The sequence below is a fragment of the Aulonocara sp. 'chitande type north' Nkhata Bay genome, linkage group LG13 (genome assembly GCF_057382095.1).
Source record: "Aulonocara sp. 'chitande type north' Nkhata Bay isolate Kocher_YH1m ecotype deep benthic linkage group LG13, A_spYH_male_GT1.1, whole genome shotgun sequence".
Classification (NCBI taxonomy): domain Eukaryota; kingdom Metazoa; phylum Chordata; class Actinopteri; order Cichliformes; family Cichlidae; genus Aulonocara; species Aulonocara sp. 'chitande type north' Nkhata Bay.
Genome location: NC_141356.1, coordinates 28,814,778 through 28,831,007, shown reverse-complemented (window position 1 = coordinate 28,831,007; position 16,230 = coordinate 28,814,778). Strand labels below are relative to the sequence as shown.

The 16,230-nt window shown below is 39.3% G+C and overlaps 1 protein-coding gene across 3 annotated transcripts in view; it reads left to right on the top strand.

Moving 5' to 3' along the window:
* The window catches only part of khdrbs2 (KH domain containing, RNA binding, signal transduction associated 2), a 79,505-nt gene that overhangs the window by 28,957 nt on the left and 34,318 nt on the right, over positions 1-16,230 (top strand). For all 3 annotated transcript variants that reach the window (XM_086259750.1, XM_086259747.1, XM_086259748.1), the window contains exons 4-6: positions 1,816-1,962; positions 11,526-11,653; positions 13,968-14,154. In XM_086259750.1, the coding sequence (XP_086115876.1) occupies positions 1,816-1,962; positions 11,526-11,653; positions 13,968-14,154 (462 nt within the window). The remainder of the gene's footprint in view (positions 1-1,815; positions 1,963-11,525; positions 11,654-13,967; positions 14,155-16,230) is intronic.

The window sequence follows — 16,230 nt, the reverse complement described above, 5'->3', positions numbered from 1 at the left end:
AGACTATTTCCTGGTAGTCAAGGTTAACACCGCAGGCAGGACAGAATATTGTTTATATACACAACATATAATCCTTACAGCAGTGAACCACACAATAGCTTCAATTAAGCAGGCAGTCACGCTATCTAGCGTTTCAGGGACAAATTACTGTACCAGCTTGCAGACAGATTGGTCTGCCCACATGCATGTTTTGATCAGATACACAATAACCTAGGCTCGCTGACAGAGAAAGTGAAAAATGATGACATCTTGGGAGAAATTTTTAATTAAAGCCGGCTTCTCCCAGAGGGAAGGCATCGGCCCTGTGATGCAAGGACAAAAGTTTGAAGCCCCAGATTGGCTGATAAAGTAAAGTGCATGAGTGGCACTCTCACTTCTCTTAACAGCCACCATCAAGGTGTCCTTGAGAAAAGCACTCAATACCCAACTGTTGCAGCGAAGGATGAATGAAAACAGGTTTAAAAAAAAATCCTTAGTCAGTCTTTATTCTGACATGACTGAATATTCTGTACATTGTTCAGAATGCAGCCGCTGCGTTTGTAACTAGTACAAGTAGAAAAAAGGCCTCACATCACTTCTGATTATTTGTTAAATGTGGAATTGATTTAACGCTCCTTTTAAAACACAGTTACCATTTGCCCCGAGCTATACTGCAGATCTTTTAAGCTGTTAATGTCAGTGTGAAGCCTAAGGCAGGTCTCTGCAGGGCCCGGGTGAAGAATTAAAGGTGCTCCTGTGAACAGAGTCTGGAGGAGTTTTGTGTGGGAGTCTGTATTGAAAACATGTTTACTTCGGTGCACAATGTAAGATTGAGATCAGCGCAGTGTGCCCTATCCAAACTGAACTTTCTCTCCTGAAATTCTTTCTTTTTGCCCTGCATCTTTGGTAAATGTGCAGTGCTGCGTTGCTTTAAAGCAGTGGTTGTTATTATTTCCCTGGCATGACTTTCTCCATAAGCTGACAAAAACTCACTTCCATATCCCACAGCTTTTACCAAATATTAACAATGATAGGGGAAATGACTACTAGAAAAGCATCCAGCTGGAATTCTAGCAAGAATGGAAATCAGTGTGATAGCTTCAGCAAGCATTTGTTCATTTTCCCATTTAACTTAATTTTGATGGATATTTTCCTCTGGCAATCCATTACCTTTCTCTTCCATCTCAGAATATTTATTGAAAGGTTAATGCCTCACCTGTCCACCAGGAGACCTCACTCTGTCTGCCTGCTTAGTACACCTGCTCCTCAACCACCCTGAAATCTGCAATAAACACATAACAAAAAACTGATATCAAAATTAATAATTAATCAAACAGCTCTTTGATAATCCAGCAATTTATGCAGTAGTGCAATTACTATGTGTTAACCCGAAGCTTGTATTGTGCTCTTTCAGTCAAGACCACTACAATAAAAAGACCATTCTTCAACATGAAGTAAATGATATCTGGCGGCATGACTCTGTTCAGGGACCCCCTTCGCGCCTGGCATGTGCAGACGTGGAAAGCATAATGCGGGGAGAGCACACCTCCCCGCCCTTTTCCATCTGCATACACGAGGAGCTTGAGGCAGGGAGAATGATGGGAAGCCCCCGGCACAGAACTGATCAGTGACAATAGATAAGACATAAAAAGCATGAAAAGGAGGAGCTGGGGTGGAGGTGGCGTTCCAAAGCAGTTTACAGATGTGCAGCATCTGTAGGGAGGATAAATGGCGCCTTGATTTATTCAAATTAAACATTTATATTAAAGATATTAATTTGGTGAATTTCTAAAAAAAACACACAAAAAACTTCCCTTCCTCTTCTATTTTTTACAGGAAGAAGAATTAAGGAAAAGCGGGGAGGCCAAATACGCCCATCTGAGTAACGATCTGCACGTTTTAATTGAGGTCTTTGCTCCACCTGGAGAGGCCTATTCCCGCATGAGTCACGCCTTGGAGGAGATAAAGAAATTCCTAGTACCAGTAAGTTTAATACTTTACACGATTTTTCTTTGTAATTTTTATTCCTACACCGTCCTGTACAGTACAAACAAGCGCATTTACTGCTGACTTGACCATTTCTTCATCACCCTTATTAGCATGCAGCAGTACTGAGTTTACAGTATCGGGGGTTTGTTTAAATAAGAGGAAGATACGAGCGTGAAGCTTTTCTCTGCATTACAACTACCGTTCGACACTACATGCCCTTAGTTACAAATGAAAAATAATGTATTCAGCAATTAAAGTGCAGTATGGAACAACTTCCAAGACTCCAGCAACCTAGCCTGGAGAACTTAGCAATAATTAATGTGCATGTTGTGTACTCTCGCTGAGTTTAAGCTGTAAATATTAATCAAGCTTTGCAAATGTGACAAGTCTAATAGAGGAGCTGTGCTGCATGAGTCTGCTTTATGAAGTTCATGCTTCTTGCTATACTGAACCAATATTCATGCAAGAATTTTGTCTCGGTGGGCCAGGAGGATGATGATACCGCACTGAACAAAAGCAGCTACTAATGACTTCACAAAGTCTGCCAAAAAACAGTAGGGAAGTACCTGATTATAGATCCGCTCCTGATGTTTCTGTGTGCACGCTTTTAGGGAGAATGCTCGAAAACAGTGGTTAAACACTCCATCAGAAGTTAAGCTAAAAGCCAAGAGAATCTATTTATGTGTTTGTTGGCTGGTGAAAGGGAAAACTGATGGGAACAATTTTACCACTTTCAGTTCCTTGGTGCATTCTTGCTGCTCCTAACACAAACTTGTGAACATGTGACTCATTACCAAGTGGTGCAAAACAACCACGAGAACTTACCCGTGCTGTAAAGTGTTGCATGCAAAGCAATTAGTTGAACCTTTAGCAGCTTATGTTTAAACCTGCTTTTCTAAGCCTTTTCCCCCTTAGTTTCCTATTTTTGCACCTGTGAGAAACTCAGTAATCTCTTCTAAAAAAGGACCCCTCTTACTTTTTTTTAGTAAACTGCATTATTTGATGCTAATCAGTGTGTACACAGGACCAGCCGTGATATAGGACTAGTTGTTTTTTAATATATCCACTCATTCAGAGATTTTAGGTTAGTTATTTTAGATCTTTTGTAAAGATTTGTCTGCAAAATGACCTGGGAAAGAAGCAATTAGCTTTTAATTGCAGTAATCCGAAAATGATTACCGTGGAAGTACATTTTGGGCAGGTGGATGTTAACAAAAATGCTCCTTTAATCCAAAATGAATGCAAGATTAAGAAAACTGTTAAATGTTGCTAGTTAATCAGACATTTCCAACACTAATTTCACGCTGAGTTAGAAAAATAAACCCCGTATTTACTGAAATTTGAAAAAAACACAACGCAGTAAGGTAGGCAACATCAAAATTCAGCTTACACCTTCTCCACATGACAATAAAATCACATTAAAAAAACTTTAGTACCAATTTCAGAGCACATGTCCGCTGCCTCGGGCATATTATTAGGATTTTGCAAATAAACTGCACATAATGCAACACAGCAGGCATCTGTCAGTAGTAGTAGTGACAGATGTTTCACGCCTCAGGTGAGGAGTGGCATATACATGTCCTGCTATTTTTTTTTTAATTGCTGCATAATGCATTAGGAGCTGCATTGTAAAACATGTTGTCAGAGACGTGCTCTGATAAATCGTGAAAAGCAACATATGGTTACAGGTGTATTTGCGGTGTACTCATGCATATGTGAAAGAAAAGTTGGATGAAGCCTTTGTGGACCCAGAGTGAGCTGAGCAGTGTCTAGTAGCCGAAACCAAGTAAAGAAACCAAGCTTAGCAATGCTGTCTTTAAAGACACAACTATAGTAGAACAGGATGCACAGTGCCAGAGCACTACAAAATGAACTCTAGCAGGCCACTGGTATGAATGCCTCTAACCAAACAAACACAAGCAACTTTCATGAGGGAGGCCAGAGGCCCAGACGTCGTCTAATGAGCTCTGTGCTCACTGCTCAATACTATGGGAGCAGATTGGCCTTTGCCATAAAATACCAGAATTGGCAGGTCCACCACTGGTGCCCTGTGCTTTTCACAGATGAGATCAGATTCACCTTGTGCACATGTGAGAGTCATGAAAGGGCCTGGAGAAGCAATGGAAAACTTTATGTTGTCATTGTTCAGCATGCCCAGTTTTTTGTGGATCAGTGAGTGGTCTGGGGAGGCACATCCATGGAGAGATCCACAGACCGCTACAGGCTAGGCAACGGCACCCTGACTGTTGTCAGGGACCTATTGTCAGACCATATGCTGGTGCTATAGTTGCTGGGTTCCTCCTAATGCCAGAGTATCCAGGCAGTTCCTGGAGAATGAAGGAATTATACCATTGATTGTGCCTGCCTAACATGAATCCAATAGTACAAATCTGGAACATTATGTTTCCGTCCAACCAACATTGCCAGGTTGTGCATCAGACTATCTGGAAGCTCAGTGATGCTGTGGTCCAGATCTGGTAGAAGATCAAAGGACCACATCATCAGGAACATGCCCACGCTTTGTCAGGCATCTATACAAGCACGTGGGGGGGGGGGGGGGGGGGGGGGGGGCACACAAACTACTGAGTATTATTTTGAGTTGCTGCAATGAAATTTCCTTCTATAGGTTAATACATCATATTTCTATCAAATGATGCAGCATCCTTCTGTTTCTAACACATCCCACCCCATATCATTATAGCACCCAGCATGTTTTTTCCCATTGAGATCTGATGTGTTTTCAAAATGTTCCTTTAATTTTTTTTCCTTTTTTTAAAAAAAGCCCTAAAATATCCATCTCCTAAGAAACTTGGCAGCTGAAAAATGGGAAAAAAAAAGAAAAACCCCAAAGCCACAACAGTCTCTCAAGAGCACACTCCCAGCAGTATAGCAGAAGTTTACTCGGTCCTTCTCATCTTCACTTGTCTCTTTGGTCTCTCTTTGCCGAGTCTCCTGCTATTGCCAGAGCTCACTCCTTCTCTGTGCCAGGCATTCATCCCAAGAAAACAACTCCATGGCCTCCCAGCCCTGGGTGCCTTTGCCCATCTTTTTTTCCTTGCTTTGTTGTGGCGCTCTCTTGTCTCCATTTTTAAACATGGTTGACAGGGCAAGTGTGCCTCATTGCATTCATTTGGTAGATGCTGGAAGGACGTTAGACAACCCCCCAAAAAGTTTCAGAAAACATACAAATATCATACCAAAATAAAAACATGAAAACTATAAAATAATCAAATCTATTAGCAGTAAAATATGACGATGTGGCACCAGGTGACACATTAACCAAAACTTGCATCACAGGTTTCTTGGATTGGTTGTTAGTATAATTAACTACATAGGGACCCATGCTGAATGTCAAATTACTGTAAAGAAAGATCAAACTTGTTTTTCGCACCCTTCTTCTTTCTGCTCTGATTGACTCTCTGTTGGAGCTGGCCTCAAGTGGCCATTTGAGGAACTGCAGTTTATTGCAGGGGTCAGGTTCCATACTGTTTTATACTTGACACTGACTATTTTGTAAGAGCCTAATTATATTCAGCTACTCTTTTAATATGTTCAAAACAGAGGTTTCTTTTCAGCTCAATAGGAAATGTAGAGTGTAGCTCATACAGAAGTTGATCATCCTGCCACAAACATGCTCAATTTGAATCAGAGCTCCCCCGTGGAAACCTACCACTGACTCCCGCTGGCATTTTGCTGGATTATGCTTCATAAACCAACATGATGCAGCAGGCAGAGTCACAGAGATGCGTAGCTGTCTACCACAATGCCACATGCGTGCTATGGTCACTTTTAATTAGACATTAGCATCAGTTGATCATTTGTTGGCCATCAGAAACAGAGCACATACAACTAGATCTGAATTTTGTCAGAAGCTGATACAGAAAGCTTACCAGGACTTACAATGAAGCAGAATTGCAAATCAGAAATCAGTCCTGTTAGCTCACAATTTATGCATCTAAAAAGAAAAGAAAAGCCTAATCAGTGCGTTACTGTAAAGACAGACGCTTGTGAGGCCTTCATCTTGGGCCAAACTGCAATGGAAGCATTTTGGCAGATAGCCGGTGACACAGATACTTTAATGAGATATACACTGCTTATTTGTTTTTCCATAAAGTCAAACAAAATTAAAACTGCTGTAAAAACTGACCCAGGTGTGCTTGGGTTTACTCATACTGCACTATCCTAATTATTTGGCCCAGACGTCCTGGGTGAGGAAGCTTAGAGACCACCTAAAAAATTGGTCAGGGATGCAGAGTTAAATATTCTGCATTATTATCTCCATAATAGAGCCAGACTGTGCACAGCTAATTGCTGTTTGTGTTGAGCTAACTTTGAAAGAACTTGTAATGTGAAAGAACTTAAAAAAAAAAGATGCATTAGTTAGAATTTGATTCTTTAATAGAGCTTATCATTGTATTATATACAACTGGTGTGCAAAAAATATGAAGTCTTTTATCTAGTACAGAGGACAAGATATGTCTGAGCACTTTTCCTGAGGCAGTCTATTCCCCACTCTTTGTTAGATACACCTTTCAGCCGCTTGGTAATGCAAGTGTCTAACCAGCCAGTAACATGGGAACAAGTCAAAGCATTTAGTCATGTGAACATTGGCAAGACAAGCTGCCGACTTTCAAACTGAGCATCGGAATGTCACCTTTCTTCCCCATTCCGGTGACAGTCAAAATATTGCCTGGTTTAATGAGTCTCAATTTCTGCTGCACCATTTGGATGGTGAGGTCAGAATTTTGTGCAAACAACATGATCCATCCTGCCCTGTATCAACAGTTCAGATTATACTCGAGGATATATGGGAGGGATAATTCACTGGCGCACTTTGGGCTCCTCAGTACCACCTGAATATAATTCAAATGCCACACCATACCTGACTATGTCCATGCCCTTATGACCACAGTGCACCCATCTTCTGAGTCTTAGTATAACTAAGTGTTAATAGGAAAATTGTACTTAGTAGTCAGTATAATCTTTTAATGATATAAGTTTGCATATGGTAGAATACTGCATGTAATCATTTGTGTGTAGAAGTATATAGTTGGTGGCATATTGAAAGAATGTCTCATCCTAGGAGGTCTGTAACATTCCAGGGTGTTCACCCCCACATCCTAGGAGCATGGGAGAGGTCGTACCTTGTCTTATTGTTTTACGGTAGGATTAACGTAGCTATGTCAGTTTTAGTCTAAGTGCCTTCTTTACATATAGATGAACTGTTGGATTTTCCAGACCAGCAGGTTAAGGGAAGTCGTTTATGGGGTCACACACACACACACGTACACCTCCACATTCCAATGTAAGGAACAAACGCTCACTGAAGTATAAATAAAGACCGGGGCAGTTTCTCAGCGCGAGTCTCAGTTCTGGAGACTGCCCTTGCTAGCAAGAAGTTCTGTGTGTTTCTCTTCTCTGAGTCTTTACTGAAGAAGTGTTTTAGAATATATTTCTTAACACTAAGTCAAGTTGCTTCCAGCAGGTTAACACACCATGTCACAAAGCTTAAATAATCTCAAACTGGTTTCTTAAACATCTCAGGGAGTTCACTGTACTCAAATGGCTTCCACAGTCACCAGATCTCAGTTCAACAAAGCACGTTTGGGATGTGGTGGAACAGAAGATTCACATCATGAATGTGGAGCTGATAAATCTGCATGTTTTTATCACGTCAAGATGAACCAACATCAGAGGAACGTTTCTAGCACCGTTTTGAATCTATACCACAAAGAATGAAGGCAGTTCTGAGGGTCCAGCCTGGTACTGGCATAGTTTACCTGATGCATAGCACCCACATTTAAACATAGATTTTGTTAACACCTTCAAATTCAAATACATACATTCACACTGCCAGACATTTCTACGAATCCAGTGAGTCTCTGAGTACACAGCTTTTTGATTCTTCAAACACAATAATAGCACTAATAGCACGACTCTACCCCTTAAATGCATTATGTTGGGAAACAAAACAATCTTATATAATCACTGTAATCCAACAAATGTCACACGATTTATTCAAAAGCTAAGACTGATCCATTTTCTTTGGTTTGTTCATGTCTTTTAATATGATGTTTTTGTTGGATAAATGTATTTACCTTGTTCAATACTGCCGCAGGTGTCAAAGGTGATCTGACATGACAGCGTCACTTATAATAAAGCTGATGATTGAAGAATGCCAAATTAATTTGACTTGTTATTTTCTGGCCACAGAGACAAATAGCTGGCAGACGCAAACATCACAATGATTGGTAACACTGCACTTCATGTGTTGACCTCTTTAAGTCTAACTTAAGCTCTGTGAAGGGCATTGCATGTGTACAAGGTCATGCATGGTCAGAATTAATCACAGTGTGCAAACAATCTGGCTCGAGAAGCCTCAGCTTGGGCTTTATCTCTGTATACTCATGTTAACACCTTTGTCAACAGTCTACTTTCACAAGCTCTGGCAGGTTTGTTGAGCTTTGAATGAGCTGCCAGATTTCTTATTAAGAGCTCTGCCAGTCTCCTTGAATTAAACAGAATGCTGTAGGCCTTATTTGTTCATTATAAGAACGTGCACAGTCTGTCACATGTCCACCACCATGGTTTCATTTTCTTCTTTCACGGTATGTTGGTGTCAGTGTTTTCAGTCTTTATAATCTGTTCATCATATGGCCTGTGCATGACACACAGCCTGTTACTGTAAATGAAGACATGTCTGACATGCTGCAGTTTAATGAATGCTCAGTTTTGCTGCAACAGTATCGAATGTGTTCACATTCACCGAATCAAGGTTGCTCACTATAACAATGATAAAAATTTCTCTTTTTTTCCACCTCAAAATCATGCTCCATTAACTTCTTAAGAAACAGTGAAGGTCAGACATGTAAAGAAGGAGAAGACAATTTAAGTAGAGAGACACTAACCTCTTGTTTTTAGATATTCTTTCTATGGTTTGAAAAATGAACAGTGTGTGCTGCAAATCCTTCGACAATATGTGGCTGAAAAATTTGATCCTGAGGAAAATTATGAATAAATTAAAGAAGAGCGTGATTGCAGATTTGTCTGCTAAAACTGACGACTGATAACAAGTCTGCAAAAAGGGTTACATTTCACACATTTAGACAGTTAATGAGTTCAGATTTTTTTGTGTTCACACAGAATTAGTTTAATCTAATAATAAGCTTTTGTTGAAGATCTGATTACATTCAGTCCTAACTATGCAAATCACAGAGTGGGTAAAGGATGTCTTGTAATATCCTCATGACTAAATGTGATGTGATCCATAAGCCTGGCCTGTAGGTAGGAAAGGACTAAACTCCACGTCAGGGGTATTGAACCTGTGCCTCTGGCTCCTTTGTCCACCCGCCCATGACAAAAAAAACAGATGACTTTGAAAATAGAAATAAAAAATTGCATTTTTAAACCATTTTTATATTTATTTAACATTGTTGTAAATGATAACTTGCATTGATTGTCCCCTAAACATAATAACTGCTGATGCCACCCTTGGCAGCAAAAACTGTAATCAAGCATGTGATAACTGGCAATGAGTCACATTATTGTGGAGGAATTTTGGCCCACTCTTCTTTGCCAAATTGCTTTAATTCAGCCACATTTAGGGCTTTCCAACATTAGGAGCCTGTTTACGGTCATACCAGAGCATCTCAATGTGATTTGAGTCTGAAATTTGTCTAGGCCACTCAAAAAAACTTAATTCTGGTTTTGTTTTTGAAATTTTTTGGTTCATTGTCCAGCTGCATAACCCAAGTGAGCTTGAGCTTCAGGTACAAACTGGTAGACGGACATTCTCCTTCAGGAGTAGAGAGCAGAATTCATGGTTCCATCACCAAGCAGCAAAGCAGCCCCAGACACTACCATCACACTACCACAGAGTTTTTTATGAAAAACTCTGTTAGTTTTGCAGCAGATGTAACGGGTCTAAAACCTCCCAAAGAAATTCAGCTTTTATCTCATCAGTACACAGAACATTTTCACCAAAGTCTTGGGGAACATCAAGATGTTTTTTGGCAAATGTGAGCCTTTGTGTTCTTTTTGGTCAGCAGTGGTTTTCTCCTTAGAACTCTCCCATAGATGCCATTTATGCCCAGTCAGTTTCTTATTGTTGAGGAAAAGAGGCCTGCAGCTCTTTAGATGCTTTTCCCTGCTCTTTTGTGACCTCCTGGATGAGTCATTGAAGCGCTCTTGGAGTATTTTTGGCAGACCCACCAATCCTAGGAAGGTTCACCACTGTTTTCTCCATCTGTGGATAATTGTTCTCACCATTGTTCACTTGAGTCCCAAACCCTTAGAAAAGGATTGTAACCTTTTACGGACTGATAGATGTCAATGCATTTGTTTCTAAGCCTGTTCTTAAGGGTTTTTTAAATCATGACATGATGTGTTGCTTTTTGAGGACTTTAAGCCTACTTCACTTTGTCAGACAAATTGCATCCCTTCCCTTCTCTTTATCAAGGAGAAGGGAAGGGATGCAATTTCCTTTTTACACAGGGCCACATAAATTTGAACATCTGTTTCCCCCCTTAATAAATAAAATCATGATTTAAAACGTAGATTTTGTTTTTATTCGGGTTATCAGTGTCTAATATTAAAATTTGTTGGAATGTGAAGTGTGACAAATGTGCACATACAATGGACACCACAAATTGGCTCTTTCATGAGTAAAAGTTGAAATTGCTGCTCATAGTAACATATATTGGGTTTTTATGTTTGTTCGAGAGGACGTATTTTTCTTGGGGCTCTCCTTTTAGTCTGTGACACCAGATCATGCGGTCGTAATGTGCTGTCATAAGCAGTGACAGCCAAAGAAATCTGTTGCTGCCTTGGTGTCATTATAGAAACATTTCGCCCATGGTATTGAATCCCGTGGACTCGGTTTAAGTGTTTCGTAAAAAAAAAAAAAAAAACCACACTTGTTTATCTGTCACCAGTGACAAGATAATGAAGGCTGTTTTGTCCACTCCCTTATCTGCTGTGTCGCGATCCATATCATGTTGATAGCGGGCTGAGAAAAATGGTTCAGAATCGCAAGATAGCGATATTCCACGCAAAGTTGTTGAAAGTGTCAATTACAGTCTGTGTGCAGACAAATCAAGGGCTATTTTTGTATTGCATTAAAGTGAGAAAAATATTTGTCTGATTTAATTTCCCGTTTCTGTTCTCCTCATCCAACATCAAGATAAATTTTGCCCTAAATTTTTTGGTTAGACACCTTTTCTTTTTAAAGGCCATCTGGGAAGTTAACACTAGTCTTCGAAACCTAAACAGGAAAATAGTTTTTCTTCTTTCCCCAACAAACCCGCGGCTCATTTGAGAAATATTTATTGCCTTTTTCTCCACCACTAATCTTTCCTCTGCGTTTTGAGTCAAACCATAACCAAAAGATTCTTCACTGGCTAGTCACCGCTCAGCAAAGCCACAAGCTCCCCTTGGGTGTCGAGATAATTTTAATTTGATGACATTTGCTGCTGTTGCAAGCATCTGTTGCAGTCAGAAGACAAATGACCTTCTCTGTTTTGTTTTCTTACGAGACGTGCTGCATTTTGTTTCCACAGGATTACAATGACGAGATCAGGCAGGAACAACTCCGGGAGTTATCCCTGTTGAACGGCTCTGACGAATCAAGCAGAGGGAGGAGTGTTCAAGGGAGGTGTCTACGACCAACAACCGCAATAACCACAAGGTAAAGTTTTAATTACACTCACAAGCACACATAAATACATAATATTTATACAGACACTTCTCATCCTAATTATTAGTTTATTTAAATTATTTTTTATTTTTGGTGTTTTATCATTTTTACTGGTGTGTTTCTTGTGTGATATTTAAAACCATTTCATTTTATTTCTACTCTTTTATGAATTCACTTGCTTACATCTGTGCAAAAGCCAAACTCACATTTCATTTCTTTATATTCTGAACTGCATTTTTTTAAGTCTTCTTAAACTATACTTTTATGTTTGAAGGTCTTTCCGAGTTTTTCCTTTGGACACTGGCTGGTTTATTACCAGTTTTTAAGCGCAGACTTTGTACTTGACCACTTGTTTGTTAGGCCACTTAATACTGACCTATGGAGCATTCAAGCATAAAAAAATCACCCAAACCAGTCTCATGTTTACACAAGAAACAATTCTAAATTGCTTCAGGCACTTTTTACTTTATAACTTCTTGGCTGCTGCTAAAACTTCTTTAGCTGAAGTATCCGAAAATACTTGAATTTACCATGAATGGCATAAAATAGTATTTTTGCACCAACAAAGTGATTCCTAAAGAGCTTGTTGCTGAAAACTTGGTATATCTACAGCAACAGTATCTCAAAGTCATGTCTTTAAGAAATAGCAAAAAATCCAGCAAAGATGGAATACAGGACCTGAAATATGCGTCTACTGTTCGCCCAACCTCATTAGAAATCATCACCATGGAAGCACAGCTGTCAAAAAGCCATTCTTAAACAAGGGAAACAGGAAGAAAAGGCTGAGGTATGAAAAATTACACAACAACTGATTTTAAAATCAGCAGCAAAAAGGTCTTTTGGTACTCCATATTCCATATCTATAGTCTATATTCTTCTGTAAAACATGACAGGGGCTATGTCATGGTTTAAGGCTGGTTTAAGAAAAACAAGATCTCTCATGTCTAATAGTCAATGCAATAAAAATGTGTAATTTTATGCATTTGCAGGTAATACAGAGCCTAGCACCTAACCTGCTCTGAATGACAAAATAAATGTGTTAAAAAATAACAATGAGGCACCCACCTTCATGGTGAATTTTGACATTAATTGGTTCACCTGTACATGTTTCTGTATTTTATGCAAACCAGTTGTGAGTATTCCTAATCATATTGTATTTAATATTTTTTAATGGTTTCTTTTCATTTTTTTTTAATTTAAAATGTGAATTGTTTTCCGCGTAGCTCCTGTAGGCCAGCCTATGCAGAAACAATAAATGCTACAGAGCATTTCATTGGATCAGACGTTCACGCATCCCTCTATAAGTCTCCTTTTGAATTATTTATTTATCTAATTGTTGAGCAAACTGACCTTAATCTATGTGAGCTATGAAAGTCCCTCTGGAATAACCAGGTAGAGTGTGCCATGAAAGCCTGGCCTATTTCTGGCAGCACATCCATATGAGCAAAATCCACCAGCAACATTGGGACGCTCCCAATTCACCACCAGTACCACCACTTTCTTTTCCAGATTTTCCCCTTATGCTGCAATGATAAGCGATTTTTGTAAATCTCCATTAAAAATATGCACCAATAATTCCCATTTGAGTGTCTGTATTTTTGGATCACAATAGGTTGCCAGCTAGTGAAGAATAAGCTGGAGGAAGACAAATTGCCATACCCTAGCTGTATCATGCTGTAAAAATGTAAGTTAGCAGAAAATAGGCATCTTTGCAATGTTAAATCCTCCCTGCAGTCCCTACACCGAGCATGAAGTCGAGCTGCTGGATAGTCAGACTTTTATATAAAGAAACAACCTACCTTAAATTCCTCATGTCTGCCCCAGCCCTTTGGCCCTTGCTCTCCACCGGTGCATGTCAAGTAACAACTTGCTGTATTTGAAAACTATACCTGTCCGCCTGCAGCCTGACATTAATCAGCGGTTTCAGGCAGATGTGTTATCGTGCAAACGGAGACATGACATCGCTCTGTCACATTTTTGAAATAACCATGTTGCATCCCACAGGCATGTTTGCAGAGCAGACAAAACACAAAGTGACACTTGTCACCCTTCTGATCATAACAAGATCTACCCCAGTGCTGTGTTTATCTTATGTTTCACCTGAGCACAGTGTAAGGCAACCACCAGCTGTGGCAGCGTGGACGTATGCAGCACTAAAAAGGATTTAAATATAGTTTGAGGGGTTTTTTTTCTTCTTAATTCCACTTTCCCACTTAATTTACTGTGGCTTATTTATGAGTGTTGCACAGCAAGGTTCTTAGGGCAATGTTGAGGCCATGTTTGTTTGCTTTTTTTGCTTTACCAGGGGCCACAGAGGCGCGGGAAGGAGCGCGGCAACACCTCGGGGGACAGCGACGGCAGCACACAGCAAACTTCCCACGACAGTTTTGACGAGGGAGGTACAAGTCCCGAGAGCCAGAGGGGCAGCAGCAGCAAGTGTCGGATACAGGCCCCCGCTGTTAGCAGTCACACATGAATCATATGACGACTATGTAAGTCCAATCCTCTTTGCACACACTGAAAAGTATAGCTGATAGTAATTTTACTTGAAGTGTGTGTAAATCAGACTTGATTTACTTCCCTTTCATGTAATCTGGATGATTCGTGCTTTACATGGAAAGGTAGGGCATTCTGGGACATCTTTAAAAAGTAGGACAAGCAAGTATTACATTGTATATTTGCCTATTTTAAATGTTAAAAACTTGCAGAAGCGTATAATGATGGTTTTGGATCATTGAGTTCGACATAGTTGCAGGCAGTGATCGGTTTCCCTTTATCTCGTCCCTTTAAAAGCACAACATATTTTCCAAACTTATGATAACTAATGATCATTTGTCACACTAACTTAATAAAATGTTTGTTTGTTTTTTGTGTGCAAAGTAAGATTAACCTGTAATCAAAGTTTTCAAAGAAAAGGAGGCAAGAACCTGAAGACATATTGCTTGTTTTTCACCGTTGCCTCAGTTCTGCCACACAGGCAAGTCATGCTTTGACCTGACCCAAAAAAAAGCCTTAAATCGAGTATCTTTAACTGTGTAGCCTGATTTATTTTTGGCTGGCTCGGGTTAAGCCATCATAGACTGTGCTGAGGTTTGATATGTCTCAGCTTTAAGCTCTGTTTATAGTGACAAACCTTCATCCTCGTACCCAGACACTATTTTTGACTGCTGTGCACAGCTTTTTAATATGGTAATTTGTGTGTTTATTCCTTACCCTGTTTTTAATTTGATGTATTTATTTATTTATTTGTTATGAGATATTTTTCAAAAAAAGAATTCTGAAAGCGTTATCGGCCCTCTTTGAGAGCCACTGTATTAGATAAGTATTTTTGCACCACTTGCACATACATTTATGCTAACTACAGACTGTTTGAGGAACAGCCCAGTTTAGGTAGTGTAGTATCCCAAGTTTCCATGTACATCCATGCAGGTGAGGAATCTGACCTGGAATCTGAGAAATGATTAGCAAACAGACCAGCTTACATACTGTTTAAAACACAGGCTATTTGAAAATAATTACTGGTGTTATTGGTTTGGAGTTTAATTAAAAAAACATTCATGTGAGCTATGGGAACTCTCTTTGTCTCCTTAACCCTGTGTCATATTAGACACGTGAGTTTTTGTGCATCAGCAGTGTGATATTTGGCTGTTTTTGCCCCGAAAAACCCTGAACAAGCAAAACCAGCACATTTAATGCAATAATTATAGCAAACATGATACAAATAAAACACTAAATTATTTTTTTTTATTTGCCCTAAGGTCCAATAAACACTCCACTTTTTAAAAAATTCTAATTTTCTGACAATTATTTAACGGTTCAGGCTTTGCACACCGTAAAAAAAAAAAAATCCTAAAAAAACAGTAATATTCCGGCAGCTGGGATGACAAAATAATACCAGAAAATAACTTTCCCATGAAAATACGGTTATTTTCAGTAATGGCAATATAGTTTGTTGCCCTAATTTTACATGGGATTTTGCCTTTTTCAAGTGCTTTTAAACATTAAATTGGGAACTATTTAATGTGATTAAACAATGAAACTACCTATAAAAAAGGTCAATGAATGTGGCAATATGAATAATAATATTTAAATGTACAGAAATATACAGTTAACAGTTGGTTTAAATAACAATGGATTGCATTCATATAGCACTTTATAAAACCCTCAAAGCGCTTTACAATTCCACTTTATAATTCCCCTCAGGGTATCACCATTAGGTGGTAGGTGAAGTGTCTTGCCCAAGGACACAACGACCGAGAGTGTCCGAGCCGGGACCCAAACCGGCAACCTTCTGATTACAAGGCGAACTGCCAACTCTTGAGCCACGATCACCCTAACTAACAATAATGATAATCATTGTAAAAAAAGTTTATACGAATCATTTTATATATTTTTCCATAGCATTACATTTGGATTTAACAGTTCAATCTTTCAAATAACGGACAAATATTTGTGAAATTATGATGCATTTGTGAATGTATTTTAACAATCAAAATATGCATATGTATAGACAGTAGGGCTGCCACAAACGATTATTTTGATAGTTGACTAGTCACCGATTACTTTTG